We start from the raw sequence: 15,698 nt of genomic DNA, 5'->3' as shown, positions 1-15,698 counted from the left end.
CTCCCCTAATTAAGTACTTGGGGGTAAAGACGTGGCCTAACCACCAGCCATTGCACTTTTTATATCTATGCATGTTGAATCTCATAACACACATGCAATCATACAAAACAATGGCTCTACAAACTAGCTGTGATCCTTCCCTGCAGAGATAAAAATGGGAGAAAATACGTGGAAAGTGCTAAAAGCTACAAGAGTAATGCCAATCCTAGTAGGCTTCAGGAATATTGATCGTGAGGCTCAAATGACTTCCAGGAATAAGCTGTATGCTGTTACCACAGCTAATTGGCGGTAATTACGAACCCAATAGATCTATATCAGGAATTTTGAATGTGGGCTCAGATTAATCGCATGCATGTATCTTAGACAAATTGTCTTGTCTGAAACCAACCCAATAGTATCAAGAATAATGGTGCGCACTCAGTTTACTTCCAGGTATAATTATAGATCTAAAGGGCAAGCCATAATTATTTTTGGGGGGAGGTTCTGCACATTTGTGACCATGCAAGAGAGCTGTGCACTAATAGGGTCAGTCTGGTTTGAGGAACTCCTTTCTGTCAGTATATAAGTAAAGGCTCATGCAGTGCTACACCCAGTCACAGATTGATTTAGAATCGAAGCTGAACAACTGAGCCTATATCTACAACAAACTGAGTGGACTTTAAAGAATGAAGGGTTTTGTCATTGTTGCTTTTCTCGTGGTTGCTGTGGCAGCAATGGTAACAGCCATGCCTAATTCAGGTATGATATACGCATTATCCCATATATACATGTATATATATATAGACTTTAATATGTATAGCAACAACTTGATGAATTTTACTGACCATTAGGTCAACAAGAGGATTCCAGGCTTCAGAATGTTCGCATTCAAGAGCTGCTCAGTGCGATTCAAGCTGCCAAAAGTACTACTCTGCCTAATCATAATGGTGAGTCTGCACATAACTGCATGCAATAATTTATATCGCAAGTGCAATTTGGAATAGCTATATATATACTATGTATAAACGTATTCTTATAAGATGTATTAGGTTAATTATGTATATAATTATTTTGATTTTGCAGACGAAGTGGAATGCGTTTGCATGAAACTCAAGGGTAAAGATACCTCATTTTGCGTTGGATCCAGTTGTTCCACAGGGAAAGCAGCGATCCCTGCTGAATCCCAGCACTACTATGGATGGTGGAAATGATTTAACGCCTGAGATTTGACAAGCTATAGAGCTGATAAACTGATTCAATTTACTGTATATATAGCGAAAAGAACCTTGTAGATCGCCACAATGGCAATTATATTGTTGCAAAATTTTAAATGAATGTGCGATTACACTCAGTCTGTGGTAAATTAGCCTGTGCATGTGTCATGAATATGATTTTAATATCATCAGTTTGAGGCTGCAGGATTCTGATAGGAGTCCTCTGGTGGTTTTGCAGTATTAATTGAGCCTAATTTGATGAGTGAAATAAGTTCTGATCAGCTAGTCTTCCTTTCGTCACTTGAGTATGCAATAATTATAGCATGATAATGCTACATAGTGTCACTTGTCGAGGAGCTGGCAACAGGTAACTAGTGTTTTTAGCATACCGTACTGCTTCTAAATAAGGCGCCGCTTTTGTTTTTGAGGCTAGTGTATGCAAAACAAGATAGCCAATACATTTATATGCATGGTGCCTTATGCTTGGGAGAAATCTCCATGTAGCGCCTTATTAGAAGGGAGAAGAAGTACGGTACGAGATTTTGATATGTATATACATGATTTCAAAATGACTTTATGGTTTCCAACCGGATTTCAAACTCCTCAATTTCAACTTAGAGCACTAAAGTGGTAACCCTCGGCTATTGACCAGCCGGGAATCTATAAAAACCTGAGGAGTGTTGTTACATGCACCATAGAGATAGATAACATGACTATATAGCCTCGATTCCAGGCCTATTGAAGGGGCTGGAGTCAAGGCTAACATGACTAGTAATAGAGCAATAATATTCATAGCCGCTGATTCTTGGTTCAGATGTGTGTCTCCATCATATCACGTGACCAATTAATGGTGGGGATTTAATAGAGCTTTACACCACAGGTAATTTTCGGGGGACAAAATATTCGTGGTTCAGCATGAGACCTTTCGTGGGTAATATTTTCGTGGTTGGAGCTTGCACTGCAGGTACATTCGTGGTCAGACCTTCAACCACAAAAACCACGAAAATTACCCTCTATATGGTAAATCATTGTGAATTCCCCAAAAGTTTCCTCCTTCGGTGGCGGGCTAACGCCCCCATGTTTTGTTCCTGAAATTTGGCTGGGGAAGTTGGTACCTATGGAGACAGATCCTCAAAGAATCAGCAGTAAAACAGAAGAATTGGGAGCCAGCCTACAGGATTTTAGGATTACATAAATTTTGTTGGAGAGCCTTTTACTGTGGCGCGGATCCAGTTCATGCATGGCACAAAGGGCATGTGCCCCCCCCCCTTTCTTGCTAGAAGACCAGTGATCACTGTAGATTGACCAGAAAAGCTACACTGATTGGGCTTGAAAAAACAGTTGACCTTTTAAAAATGTTTCGTCCTGGATCCGCCCCTGTTATAGGATTTCTCCAGCATACATACAATTCTTTAAGAATTGTTGTATGCTGGAGAATTATGCTCTCATACTAAGTTACACTACATGCAGATCCAAGATCCCACTCACTTCTTCTCTGAGGGTCTAGCGCAAAAGCTTTGAATGTGTGTTGTTACACTTACAGAGGATTTCAGGTTGGTTGGCAGAAGTTAAGTTGAAGTGCAGTCAACCATGACCACTAGCAGGAAGAAACACACAGTGTGTGGTCATGGTTGAGTGCACTTCAACTTTTAACTTCTGCCAACCAACCTGAAATCCTCTGTAGATTCACCATCATCCCATGATTAATAATAAGGTAATTACGATGAAAAGTTATTGTATCCGTTTTGCCGCCGTGCAACGCACAGGGTGAATGCTCTAAGAGCATCTTGTTAAACTACATTTCTTCTTCTGATTATGTAATGTTCATTATCATTTCAATGTGTGTAATTAGTTCAATATTGCATGAGCGATTATGCAATGACTGATTTGTTGCACGGGAGAAGTATTAGTTATAATGAGTTCATACTCATCTCTTATTTTGATACCACAATTAAAAAGGAGAGTTGTAGGAATGAGATCATTCCAACTTTCTTCCAAGCTTTCTGGCTGTGCAAATACAATATGGCATAATTATTGCACTGTGGTAACTTGTTAGCTTTGATGTACTAGCCTTGACTGTGCAATATGCCATATATTTGCACTGTGGTTTGTTTGATCTTTTGCTCAAACATGCAACAAAGCATAATTATAATAAAAGGGCATATAAGGAATATGAGACAGTGTAACAAGAATGTAACAAGAATGCATGTGAGCTAGTGCTATAATAGTAGATGATTTGGGGAGGTCAGTAGAGAACGAAAGTCATTTGTTTGGTAATGTTTTCTTCCTGATCGTATCTCTGTCAGTAAAGAGTTGAGACCATGCTCAATCAGGTAGAAGTCAGGCCTGGGGTGGGGACAATAATCAGTTAGCGCGGCTACTCAGACAATATAATTTCAATGATTTTTTGAAGCTTAGAAAGATACCTTCAAATGGTATCATCAATGTTCATATTCAGAGGAGGTTGGAAGGAAGTTGAGATCACGTGCAAAATATCAATTAAAGCTATAAATGTGTAAATGTGCTGAGTCAGCGCTATTTTTGTCAGCAATTTCACAGATAGCTACTGGAAATGAGCAATCTGACTCCTTCCTCACTCCAAGCTGTACAACATTGATCACTGCACCTGCTTCTGATTTAAAAATCTCTACTAAGGTTTCTCCTAGCCAAAGTACTAGATCTACGGAGATGAGGCTTCTCTTACTGGATTAAACAGGAGGTCTGGCATGTAGGTGATCCTCTGGATCTTTTATTGCTCATCTCTAGCTCTTGATATCTTGTGTATAACTAAACTACTGACTAGACACAATAATAGTGACGACTCAGCACATTTATAGCTTTAATTGATATTTTTGCACGTGACCTCAACTCCTTCTAACCTCCTCTGGTTCATATTTGGGAGATGAAAAAATTTGCCAATTTGGGCCAAATACCATGGATATAGCCCATGGTCCAAGGCCGAAAAATATTAATGACAAATTATGGCCGCAATAAAATGTTAGATTTAAACATAATTATTTTTACTCTTTCAGCTGCTATAACTTGAATTTCGTATTTAACAAATGCAAGTGTCTTTACGTGCCTTCTGTCAGGGTCCATGTTGCAAGCCTTGGTGGCGAGGTCATAGAGTGGTAAGGGACAGTCCCCAATGAGTGTAGCCAGTTGCTTCGTGTCCAGTCCAAAGTTCTGTACATCAACCACGATACCCAATGTGACACTACGCACGATCAAAACACAAACACACTCACCCTCTCTCATCCACCCACCCACCCACACCCACACACACACACCCCCCCCCACACACACCCACACCCACCCACACACTCACCCCTAGTCTAGGTAGCTCCTCTGGATCTGCCTGTAGTCGTGTGATGATCTGGGAGGGAGGTAGGCACATTGTAAGAGCATGCAACAGAGACCATCAATTGCAGCTAAAGAAATTCCATACGCCAATATAATGGGCAATTTTCGGATGGGGGAATTTTTCATAAATAATCACGGTATGCACTGAACATAATTTACGAAACTACATGTATGACACAAGTATTTACAAGAGCTACGTGTGCATGTAGTTTGGTTTAGAATGTACAGAATACACTCACTTCACAGAGGACAATCCCAAAGGAGAAGATATCAACTTTCTCATTGTAGAGTTCCCCCCTCAGCATCTCAGGTGCCATCCAGTACGGTGTACCCACCACCGTCATCCTAGGGGCAGGGGGTGTGGTTACGTGACACACACACACTGTATCCATGCACGTACCTCCTCTTCTTGGTGTGCTCTGGAGACCGACTGCTATCAATGTCATCATTATCTCTAAACACGCGTGCCAGACCAAAATCAGCTACCACAGCCGACATGTCCTGCAAGTAATATTAAAGAGAAGGGTTAATTAGTTAATTAAACTCTGTTATAATGCAACGACAAAACAACACCCACTTAAACACAAACACACCCACTCAACCATGCACGCACACACACACACACACACACACACACCCACATGCACGCACGCGCACGCACGCACGCACGCACGCACGCACGCACGCACGCACGCACGCACGCACGCACGCACGCACGCACGCACGCACGCACGCACGCACGCACGCACGCACGCACGCACACACACACACACACACACACACACACACACACACACACACACTCAAACACACATGTATACAAGCAGATATTGTAGTTCATACTTTTCTTAGGAGACAGTTTTCAGACGTGAGGTCGCGATGTAAGATGCCCTCGTTATGCAAGTAGCTCTGCAAAGTGTTCAACAATAAACTGAGTATAACATGAGTTACGCTAATATACTCACCATTCCATTGGCTATGTCTCTAGCAATGAAGACTCTCGTATCCCATGGAAACGGCTGCTCCTGAGGAGAAGTAATCAACGGGTATTTATCATCTGCCCCTGAAATTAGCACAGTAATCACTTACAGTATCACTGATGGTCTTTCTTAGCGTTCCACCATCAGCAAACTCTGTGTGTGTGTGTATATACGTGGGTGGTGGTGTGTGTGTATACGTGGGTGGTGGTGTGTGTGTGTACGTGGGTGGTGGTGTGTGTGTGTACGTGGGTGGTGTGTGTGTATACGTGGGTGGTGGTGTGTGTGTAGTGGGTGGTGTGTACCTGTGATGAGCACTAGGACTTTGCCCTCTCTGTACAGAATACCAATAAACTGTAAAATATTTGGATGATTAAGAGTCTTGAGCATCTGAACCTGTGCCATGGTTAGCAAGTGTGACATACAGTTATATGCAAGGGAATCTTACTTCTTTCAAGAATGAGAGCTTGGCTTCCTTGGAGGCGTGGCGCATTTCTTTCATCACCATCACCTGCTGAGTGTAGCGATGCTTGACCTGCACAAGAGGAGGGGCAATCAATGAAACTGATCATCAGATAATAAACAGGGTGAATAGTCAATGCACACAGATCAATTATTCATCATCCTCGTGCACACATTAAAACTAGCTAAGTGTGAATCAATATTACCAAGGTTTCCGAGATTAGCATCAGTTCAACTATCGTATAGTCATAGTATAGCAGGTATATTTCATGGGTATAAAGCTGATCAAGCATGCACCACAAACATTTGTACTCATGAATGTAACATCACATGCATGCATGCTGCAAAAAGGCTGCTGTTCCGCGAAAATCTTTCCAACGGTGAAAGTTTATACCCTCAAAATATATCCGTTATACAGTATTACTATCTGACCCCACTACCTTGTAGACTGATCCATAGAAGCCTTCCCCTAGTAGCTCTCCTTGCTCGAGGTCGTTCAACCTGAAGCAGTGAGTGTAGTCAGCCTTGCCATCCAGAGCAGGGATGGACTGAGTGCGCCACATGCGACTGGGCCCAGTGGGTGAGCTGTGTGTGTGGGATGTGTGTGGTGTGGGGTGTGTGTGGAGTGTTTGGTGTGGGTGAGCTGTGTGTGGGATGTGTGTGTGTGGGTGTGTGCGTGAAGGTGAGGGTGCTGCACTAAAATTAGCCAAGCAATAAAATTCTGAGCTGACATACATACGGATTCAGTAGGAGCTAGCAATAATTGATGTATTATAGAGACTGAACAGGCACCAAGCACACAGGCACGTGTAGCTTACTTTAACTCTGAAGCTGGTCTGTAATCTACTGACTTCTTCCTGAGCACCACAGGGGGTCTAGGGCTCCGGGGGGTGGGCACAGGTTTCTTGGACAACAGCCTTCTACGAGGGACCGGCTGTGGTCGTCGTGGCAATGGGTCAGGTCGTATGCTATCTGTTGTTTCGATGATATCAGCAACTTTATTAGTATGTGCTAGAGGAGAGTGTTTCTGTCGCTCAATAGTGACGTAGATACAGTCTGAGTAGGCGTGCATCAGTGCGTTGATCTGTGGGGGTATGCTAAGGGTCAAAGGTCATTGATGATTGAACTCTGACCTCTTGTTGGTCCTGGTCCACTATGGGCACTTTGTTAATCTCCAGAATGTCATCACCAATCTTTAGCGGAGTGCCAGCCAAAATTCTGGGGAGTCTATGTGTATGTGGTGGGTGAAAAATGTCAATAGCCTTCCGTTTCCTAGAAAGAAATCTGTAAAATGTCATGAAAGGTGCTTTCAAATTGATCTGTCAAAGCTACCGTCTGAATTCTATGCCATTCTGACTCACTTTTCAATTTTGAGTGAGTTTTTGTGTGAGAGTGGCTGTCCTGGCCGAGGGAGTTGAGGGGTCGTGAACCCTGGAGCACCCCCCAACATCTGGTACCTCTCCTCACGCATGACATGACTCGGAACCTCACCCTCCAATCTGTGAGGCAGAGGGGAGGGAGGTCACTAGTGAACATAACGTATGTTATAATATATAGGGAACCACTTCAAGCTAGAAATAATAAAAGAAGCCAGTTTTAATGGATGCTGCACCAGTAAACAGGATGCTGCACCAGTCAACAGGATGTGGACAACCGAATTTAGCCAGGTACAAGTCATCTATTGTCACTATTAATTGGTGTACATAGTGTACATGACTGTATAAAAAAACTTACCTAAATTTGACGGGTTTCTTGTACACGAGTGGTATTTTGATATGCTGTATAGAGGAGCCCCTCCCCCTGTCCGCCCCCTCCACACCATCCACACTCTCCACACCCTCACACTCCTCACACTGGCAGCACTCACAGCTGCAGCGACAGGGAGATAGAAACACTAGATAGCTAACATACGATAGACCTACCAGTAGAGTTGACCTGTGGACCACAGAGTGTAGGGATCCTTCTCACCGAGAGGGATCCCACAACGAGAGCATGTGAAGCACTCTGGGTGGAACATCCGAGACATGCCCACAGTCTGTGTGTGTGGGTGTGTAATGTGTGTGGAGTGGTGTGCGTATGTGTGTGTGTGTGGAGTGGTGTGTGTGTGTGTGTGTGTGTGTGTGTGTGTGTGTGTGTGTGTGTGTGTGTGTGTGTGTGTGTGTGTGTGTGTGTGTGTGTGTGTGTGTGTGTGTACGGTAAGACAGAGTGATGGAATGCTGTTATTCAGTAATCTCATGTTTTGTTTCTGCTTCAACACACACATGCATACACAACTAATTATTCTAAAGTACGAAGGTTCTTATAGGTGACAAGCTACCACAGCCAATATATAATTATGCACTGAGTAAGCAACTTCAGCAATCAACAATAGTTCATTGTTCCTTATTATTACACTGTGTAAATGCACACATCACTGTACCATTGTTGGTCCAGTGACGTAGTCTGAGCAGATCTGACACTTGTGAGCTGACTTCTCGTAATAGTGGTCCATACAGTATGCCTGCCCTCCTATCTCATAGTAGCTCTCTGGCAGGGGGTCCAAACACACGCAACATCTGTACGAGGGGGTAGGGGGGTGGGGGTTGAAGTGGGGAAAATTATACTGACTGTTGCTATTTGCAATCAAAGGTTGTCAGTAGCACTATCAGTATCTGTTTACAAGAGATTGCAAGAACAACAATCAAATAGCTTTAGACAACAGAGAAAGAGTACATTTTGCGAAAAACAAGTTGACAATTAACTTATAGAAATTAATGCATCTGCCATTTGCAGCCGATTTTAATTGAGTATCTCTGAATATGGTTTCCCTAAAGCACTTTTATGGCAAACCATAATTGCCAGCAATGCAGTAGAATCACTAGAACAATAACTAAAGACCACTAAACCATGTAAACTCAGGGATATGCCCGCCCACGTACGTACTATAATTATATATCTACATGTACATATACATGTGCAACACTGGCACAAAAATAACCACCTCTTAGGCCTATAGTTTACTACCACAAAAGAGGCGAATTTGAGATAGAGGATTTAAAATAGCTACAACTTCAAAAATAAATGCTAGGTACACCACTACACACACACTCACCCCCACCTCTCTCTTACACACGTCACTGCACACACACTCACCCCCACCTCTCTCTACACACATCACTGCACACACACTCACCCCCACCTCTCTCTACACACATCACTGCACACACACTCACCCCCACCTCTCTCTACACACGTCACTGCACACACACTCACCCCCACCTCTCTCTTACAAACGCCACTGTACACACAACTCACCCCCACCTCTCTCTACTCACGTGACTATTGACAGAGCTAGTTCGTACGGTTACCTGAAGCACTGCAGGTGCCAGAGGCAGCCCATAGCCTCGAGCACTGTCACTCCATTGGACGGAAACAAAGCCCCGCAGCGACTGCATTTCTCAACTACAAGGGAGAATAGAATATGAAGAATTTACTGTCAAAAATAGCTTTGGTGATATAAAGTGTGTAATGGATTAATAACCGATTGGTTAACCAATTATTGGGGGCCTGCCAATTTTACTGACCAACACTAATGAACAATAATTACCCAAACTGAAACAGCAATACTCTCGATCAAACACACCATATCCGGGGGATATTGTGTGCAGTCATTGTGCCGGGTTAGCATTGCTTGTCTAATAGACCTTGACAATGAGTTATGTCTAGAGGGCAACTGTTAACGACCACCCACGCCACTACTAGTGTACACTACTGGGAATTAGACTCGAACTCACAAACACAGCAGCTGGCTACAATAAACCAGGCAGCTACAACAAGCCATAGATATATAAATCACTTCTCATACCAATATGATGCTGCAAGGTCAGGTTGACCACAGTCTTATTCTCGTCCTTACCTTTACCAGACTGTCCACTGAGTCTCCGTGTCGGTGTGCACTCCAGACTCTTCATCCTGACCAGCTCCGTCGGGCTAGGCACCACAGGGCGGATCAGTGCACCAGTGCTGACACTCATGGTCACCCTGCATGTTGAACACACATTTCAACACTGTATGTCATACTGTGGTAGTATCTGAAATATAGCTAGCTAGCTGAGTGGATATAGAACTTGACTAGCTCACCTTGTAGAAGCCAAGAAGGTAGGATTACACAGTGATGATGTATGCAGCACCTGATCTTCTGTATTATTCTGCAGCCTGCAATTGTTGTTTGTGGATAGCCTCGAGACCAGCCGTTCGTTATCTGAAAGAACGCCTGGTCAAGTTCCAATGTAGCACTCGTTCTAGCTGAGTCAGCGAGTGGTTAGTTACGACATGATTGCGGCATGCATTGCGGTAACCGCAAACACAACAATACTACGGGGGTGTGCATGTGTTTGCAGTGTGAAGAAATAGAGATGGAGAAGAGAGTAGCTGCAGCTATATCTGACAGTGCCCGACAACTAGGAATAGAAAGTCTCAAAGATAAACAGTTGGAAGCTGTCCTCAAGTTTGTTGAAGGCCATGACATATTTGTATCACTCCCTACTGGATATGGAAAATCTATCATATATGCCGTTCTGCCACTTGTATTTGACAAACTGAAAGGTAATAGATCTAAGTAATGAATGCAGATTAATTTTTTGCATTATAGTAAGTAATATGAATGCCAATTATAACAGATTACATTATAACGTTCCACATGCAGATTCGTCTGGAAGTATTGTTTTGTGTATCAGCCCTTTGTCGTCTCTCATGGTTGATCAAAGTTCTAAATTTACTCGGAGCGGTTTGAAAGCAGAATTTGTAGGAGAGGCACAACTTGACCAAGAAGCAACAAAGAGAGTGCTCGATGGAGTAGTGCAGTTAGTTTTTATAACTCCAGAGAACATTATGAACAATGCTCGATATAGAGATATGCTCCAGAGTGAAGTGTACATGAAGAAGCTTGTGGCATTAATAGTGGATGAAGCCCACTGTGTTAAAACATGGGGGGATCAATTTAGAAGAGCCTTTGCAGCACTTGGTGACTTACGCAGTATCATACCCACTGAAGTTAACGTGATGGCTCTCACAGCTACTGCCACTATAGAAACCTTTAATATTGTATCCAAACGACTAAGTATGAAGGAGCCAGTATTGGTTGCATTACCCCCTGATCGTGGTAATATCTTCTATACGTTAGAACCAAAGATTGATCTTGAAAGGTTGAGTGAGGATTTGTGTTACGGGCTGTGCCGAAAACGAACTGCGTACCCAAAAACTGTGGTATTTGTTCGCAGATATAGGGATTGTTCGGATTTATACATTGCTTTAACACGCAAGCTTGGTGAAGATATGACAGATCCTCCTGGGTACCCAAATCTTTCAGAATACCGGCTGTTTGATATGTTTAGCAGTGTTCAGACATCTGAAAAGAAAGAGCAAGTGATATCATCATTTTTAGGAACTGGAATGAAGCTGCGATTAATAATTGCCACATCAGCTTTTGGGCTTGGCATAGATTGTTCTGATATTCGACAAATTTTTCATTGGGGGTTACCATCAAACATGGAAGAATATGTCCAGGAGACTGGTCGTGCTGGTCGAGACGGTTTAGATGCTAAAGCAACCTTGTTTGAAGGAAAGGGTGGACAACATTCTTCTGAAAGACTAAAAGAGTATGTGAGCAATGCTACTGTTTGTAGGCGAAAACTTCTGTTCGAAGGTTTTTTGAAGTATTACGATGGTTCAGTAAGAATGAGCCGATCTAGATGCTGTGATTTATGTGTATTGTCTTGTGAGAAGTTTGATTAACTGAAATTATGCTAGGTATACATGCCTGATTGGCATCATGACTGAAATTAAATCAGTTACGTATGATTCTAATTAATGCATATGTATATGTTAGTATAATGTTGACGACAAGTTTTGCATATTAATAATAACAATGATAGAGGACATAAATTGACTGTTCGTTACACCAAATATATCTGGTCAATGCTAGTCTGGACTTTATTGAGAAGCTGCTTCTTAGATAGTTTTACGAGTAGTCCTTTAGAAAAACTGAAAGTATCATGTTTTCTGTTTGCTGTATACGTAAAGACTCTTTCTTGTTCGAGAACGTTCAGCACCATGTCAAAGTCCTTCCCAAATTTAGGGTAGGGGTGATTGTCAGAGCGTGAGGCCGTAGAAGAAGTTTGTTCCTCAAAAGCTTGACAGACACGTTGCACAACAGCAATACACTTCCCAGCTTTTGTAACGGTTTTGTCGTTGACATTTGCTCCCATATTCCTTAGCACTGTCTTTAGTCTTCTGTTAAGATGTTCCATGTGAAGATCACACGGAATGTTGGTTCCAGGGAGCCCTCGTGTATTTACGCATCTACTCCAAAGAAGTTGAGACTTTTGCCTTTCAGAAAACAAGTAGTTGTATTGCAGCAACAAATTCACTGCCTCTTTAGCATAATTGGGGTGATTGGTCGACTTAAATAGAATTAACAAAAACTTCCAATACCTCATGATTCGTTCCCCATCACCCTCTTTGATGGCATCATGGAAGCCATGCCACAACAATCCTAGGGTCAATAGTTCAACTGCGTATAAATGTACACTATCATCTACTGTCTTCTGTTTTTCAGTAGTTTGCTGAGAAAAATCTAGATGTGAAACGTATGTAAAGTTGGTTGTGATTGCTTTGGCAAGATCTGAAACTGAATCCATCGAGGTGTATGAAAGTATTTCCTTTGCAGCAGCAATGGCATGTGTATGCACCAGCAGCAAGAAGTAATCTTCAGCAGAGTTCATGTTGTCACAAGGATCAGTTGGTACAGATGTCCTATTAATCAAATTTCTCAGTTGGTACATAGTCCCTTTATCCCGTGATGACTTCACAGAATAAAGCCGTTGCCATATAGTCTAAATTGAACAAATGCATAAATAAAACAATCCGAGTTCTACAATTACACACATGCAGTTTTTATATCCATTTTTCTTACCTTCATGAGTGTCATTCTGGCATGCCAATCCTCGACTACTGGAACGATCCCTTCTAGTCGGTCTTTAGCCTTGTCTTGTGACATTCGAAGTGCTTGGGCACCACGTACTCTGGCCACTGTTAGTTGGTCGCCACCAAGAAGTATTTTGAAGAATCGTGTATCATCAAAGTCGAGTATACTCCCATTAGGAAGAATGTACTTTCCTTCAGCTGGTCGGGTAGGAACAAACTTCACACAGTGTTCCAGGATCTTACACATTTCATTAAGCTTATTTTCATTGTGAAGGAGTACCCCAAGTGGCACCTAAAAACGAACCAAATTATGTATAATGTGGCATAACAATTTTAAATTACCACTAGAGACTTTAGAGCCATCTCCTTGTTTTGCTTGCTTTGTATATGCCATATTATTTTCGTTGCTTGATCTTTGTATCCTTCCATGTGCTGAACAATAACCCTATAATAATTATAGTTATACATTATACGTATATGGAACCATGCATGCATGCATGCATACAATAGTCTTATAGTACAATTATATACCACATAATTATACCTGGACAGAAGAATTTCTATTTCTTTCAATATGCAAGATATATCGTCTGCACACGGCACAAGCATGCTTGGGTCAGGGTCACATATTTCTGGAGTAGTATCACTGAGGGAAGATAGGTCCACTCTATCCTTCACTGCGTACGAATGAAAATAGTGGAGGGATTTTCCTTTAATTTCGTGACGCTGAAAAGATGGTTTGATATTTTTATCAATATTATCACCCACGATCTTGAAGCCATTCCATGACGAATCGGCTTGTGTGGGATCTAAATCTTCTTGTCCGGACAACGAATCGTCATCATCATCTGTTTGCTGCACTTCTGAGTCATTACTGTCAGCTTCGTTATCTTTCGCTTGAACATCGTGTGTGTCATCACATGAACTATCTTCAGAAAACAATTCAAAATTTTCAAATTCCATATCCGACAAAGGACTGAAATCTGGGGCATAATTGTGACTATCAGAGTCAGAGTCGTCGTCATTATCCCTTAAAAAGGCTGGTGCAAGCTTTCGGTGAGTGATTGGGATTGAGCTACACCCATCAACCTGCACAATAATTATACATGCACTTGCATATATATAACTGTATAATCAATAATTGTTATAATTTGCGGCCAACCTTCTTATGATACGTATATACATGCATCACACAATGTCGCATACTTACTTGCTCAAGTGACGTTAACTTCTCTTTTAATTCATCTCCCCAATATTCAACAGCCACATCATACCCCTCACTGATTGCTTCCACAAGATTGAGTGTCCCTTGATAAGACAAACATATGTTGAGAGGCTGAAGGTTCATGTAGATCTGAAGTAGGATAGATATATAGAAGTTATATAGGAATATATGTTTGTATTATTACCTGTTTGTTAGATCCATTTCCATACAACATGATTGAAGTTGCACGCTGTACCAGCCCCATGCGCTTGTGTCGCGACTTTATTAGTAGGGATGCTAAGAAACAAATCAATGGTTTATGCTTAGCTGGTTGTGGAACTACTTGTCTCAATAAAGAAAGTAGAGTAGGAATCATTTTTTCCATATCCAAAATCACTGTTTCCCAGCTGAAACACTTTACTGCTTCAATCCTGTCCCTTAAAATGGAGTCGTATTGGTCAGAGCTAAGGCTTTTCATCTCTTTTTTAATTTTAAGACACACTTCTGAGACAATTGGTTTCAAAGTATCCTTAGAATTGACCATAGTTGATGCCAGTGACTTATAACTTTTCCGTGCAAAACGTTTGATGCCTGTTTTCCTCGCAGGAGTGCATATCTTGAGTTCTTTTGGTCCGGATTTGTAATTGATTCTAACCTATATACCACGAGAACGAACAATAATCAATACTATACGCAACTATATATATATATACGCATGATATGATAAAGTTCCATGCATCAGCAATACCTTGACATCTGGTGATTTCTGACTCTCTGCAGGAGGAATATATGAACTGCTAGGCCTAATAGGGCCTAGTGATAAACGTGGTTGTTTTGGCGTACTTGACTGAGCATCTGCGGAAATGGATCTTTTTCGAGTGCAATGTAGCTGAGAAAGAAGAGTTTCAATACATTTCTTCAGTGCAGTTGCTTTTGCAGTCCAATTACCAAAGGATATGACCTGTTGCTCACATTTGCGGCATAAGTATGCAGTTGGGTCACTTGTCTCTTCAAAGTTGGCCAATGGAACAACTGAGATGCCTTGTAATTGCTCTTTTACTTCCTTGCAACTTTCTCCATGCAGTTTTCTCCTTGTCCTCTTATCACTAGGAAGCGTTGATTTACACAGGCAGCAAGTGTAATGGTCCATTTTCTGATGAGCTATAGCTACACTCATAGTGTCTCACAGTACAGGCAGCAAGTACGTTGAATGGTCCAAGCTAGCTAGCTGCCGTTGCTGTAACGTCATAATGATATTCACAGGTAAATAATTATGGTTTTCACACCTTGTTGCGGGCAATTATCGGTCCAAGAAATTCCTGGACCATAGAACGAGTGCTACATTGGAACTTGACCAGGCGTTCTTTCAGATAACGAACGGCTGGTCTCGAGGCTAGTTTGTGGAGGCTAGCTAGCTGCTCTGTGACTTCACTCACAATCTAAACTAGTAAACAACCACGCCCTCCTTTTGATTACCTCTGGCCTCGAGTATCAAAAACCAAAAAGACGCCCTAGGCCTGGAATTAGAGGCTAGTG

At 42.0% G+C, this 15,698-nt stretch overlaps 3 protein-coding genes and 1 long non-coding RNA gene across 6 annotated transcripts; 2 read left to right on the top strand and 2 right to left on the bottom strand.

Moving 5' to 3' along the window:
• Positions 1-523: 523 nt before the first annotated feature.
• LOC135340264 (uncharacterized) lies at positions 524-1,330 on the top strand. The gene is made up of 3 exons (XR_010396280.1): positions 524-738; positions 831-926; positions 1,063-1,330. It is a non-coding gene; the product is annotated as an uncharacterized LOC135340264 (long non-coding RNA).
• A 1,965-nt stretch (positions 1,331-3,295) lies between these two features.
• Positions 3,296-15,614, bottom strand: LOC135340262 (LIM domain kinase 1-like). 2 transcript variants are annotated; one of them, XM_064536584.1, is made up of 21 exons: positions 15,568-15,614; positions 10,115-10,209; positions 9,891-10,015; positions 9,343-9,436; positions 8,415-8,550; positions 7,918-8,030; positions 7,730-7,864; positions 7,357-7,494; positions 7,129-7,222; positions 6,814-7,079; positions 6,436-6,580; positions 5,982-6,068; positions 5,839-5,929; positions 5,646-5,689; positions 5,522-5,581; positions 5,400-5,465; positions 4,957-5,057; positions 4,796-4,901; positions 4,522-4,569; positions 4,276-4,379; positions 3,300-3,539 (listed from the first exon to the last, which is right to left on the bottom strand). In XM_064536584.1, exons 3-21 carry the CDS (start codon positions 10,006-10,008, stop codon positions 3,413-3,415), a joined length of 2,073 nt encoding a protein of 690 aa, XP_064392654.1. In that variant the 5' UTR covers positions 10,009-10,015; positions 10,115-10,209; positions 15,568-15,614; the 3' UTR covers positions 3,300-3,412. The 2 variants fall into 2 exon arrangements, with proteins under 2 accessions (XP_064392655.1, XP_064392654.1); XM_064536585.1 differs by lacking the exon at positions 15,568-15,614 and having other exon boundaries at positions 3,296-3,539; positions 10,115-10,203.
• LOC135340263 (uncharacterized) lies at positions 10,206-11,767 on the top strand. The gene is made up of 2 exons (XM_064536586.1): positions 10,206-10,579; positions 10,680-11,767. The coding sequence occupies exons 1-2, from the start codon at positions 10,318-10,320 to the stop codon at positions 11,765-11,767; spliced, it is 1,350 nt and encodes a 449-aa protein (XP_064392656.1). The 5' UTR covers positions 10,206-10,317.
• Positions 11,880-15,567, bottom strand: LOC135340261 (uncharacterized). Of its 2 annotated transcripts, XM_064536583.1 has the most exons (8): positions 15,449-15,567; positions 14,911-15,399; positions 14,368-14,817; positions 14,169-14,312; positions 13,503-14,047; positions 13,301-13,403; positions 12,948-13,250; positions 11,880-12,867 (listed from the first exon to the last, which is right to left on the bottom strand). In XM_064536583.1, exons 2-8 carry the CDS (start codon positions 15,337-15,339, stop codon positions 11,929-11,931), a joined length of 2,913 nt encoding a protein of 970 aa, XP_064392653.1. In that variant the 5' UTR covers positions 15,340-15,399; positions 15,449-15,567; the 3' UTR covers positions 11,880-11,928. The 2 variants fall into 2 exon arrangements, with proteins under 2 accessions (XP_064392653.1, XP_064392652.1); XM_064536582.1 differs by having other exon boundaries at positions 14,911-15,561.
• Positions 15,615-15,698: the final 84 nt, after the last annotated feature.

Source organism: Halichondria panicea, chromosome 8, assembly GCF_963675165.1.
Source record: "Halichondria panicea chromosome 8, odHalPani1.1, whole genome shotgun sequence".
Lineage (NCBI taxonomy): Eukaryota > Metazoa > Porifera > Demospongiae > Suberitida > Halichondriidae > Halichondria > Halichondria panicea.
The sequence above is the reverse complement of the archived record's forward strand: the minus strand, read 5'-3'. Positions and strand labels throughout refer to the sequence as shown.

Bases quoted from the DNA above. Each gene is read 5' to 3' on its own strand.
- LOC135340262 (XM_064536584.1), bottom strand. From the start codon at position 10,008: ATGAGTGTCAGCACTGGTGCACTGATCCGCCCTGTGGTGCCTAGCCCG. The intron at 8,551-9,342 runs GTAACCGTACGA...CCCCTCGTACAG, and splicing joins TGGCACCTGCAGTGCTTCAG to ATGTTGCGTGTGTTTGGACC. The intron at 5,930-5,981 runs GTAAGATTCCCT...ACCATGGCACAG, and splicing joins AGCTCTCATTCTTGAAAGAA to GTTCAGATGCTCAAGACTCT.
- LOC135340263 (XM_064536586.1), top strand. From the start codon at position 10,318: ATGCATTGCGGTAACCGCAAACACAACAATACTACGGGGGTGTGCATG. The intron at 10,580-10,679 runs GTAATAGATCTA...TTCCACATGCAG, and splicing joins TGTATTTGACAAACTGAAAG to ATTCGTCTGGAAGTATTGTT.
- LOC135340261 (XM_064536583.1), bottom strand. From the start codon at position 15,339: ATGAGTGTAGCTATAGCTCATCAGAAAATGGACCATTACACTTGCTGC. The intron at 14,818-14,910 runs GTATTGCTGATG...CGTGGTATATAG, and splicing joins AGAAATCACCAGATGTCAAG to GTTAGAATCAATTACAAATC. The intron at 13,404-13,502 runs GTATAATTATGT...TAATTATTATAG, and splicing joins ATAGAAATTCTTCTGTCCAG to GGTTATTGTTCAGCACATGG.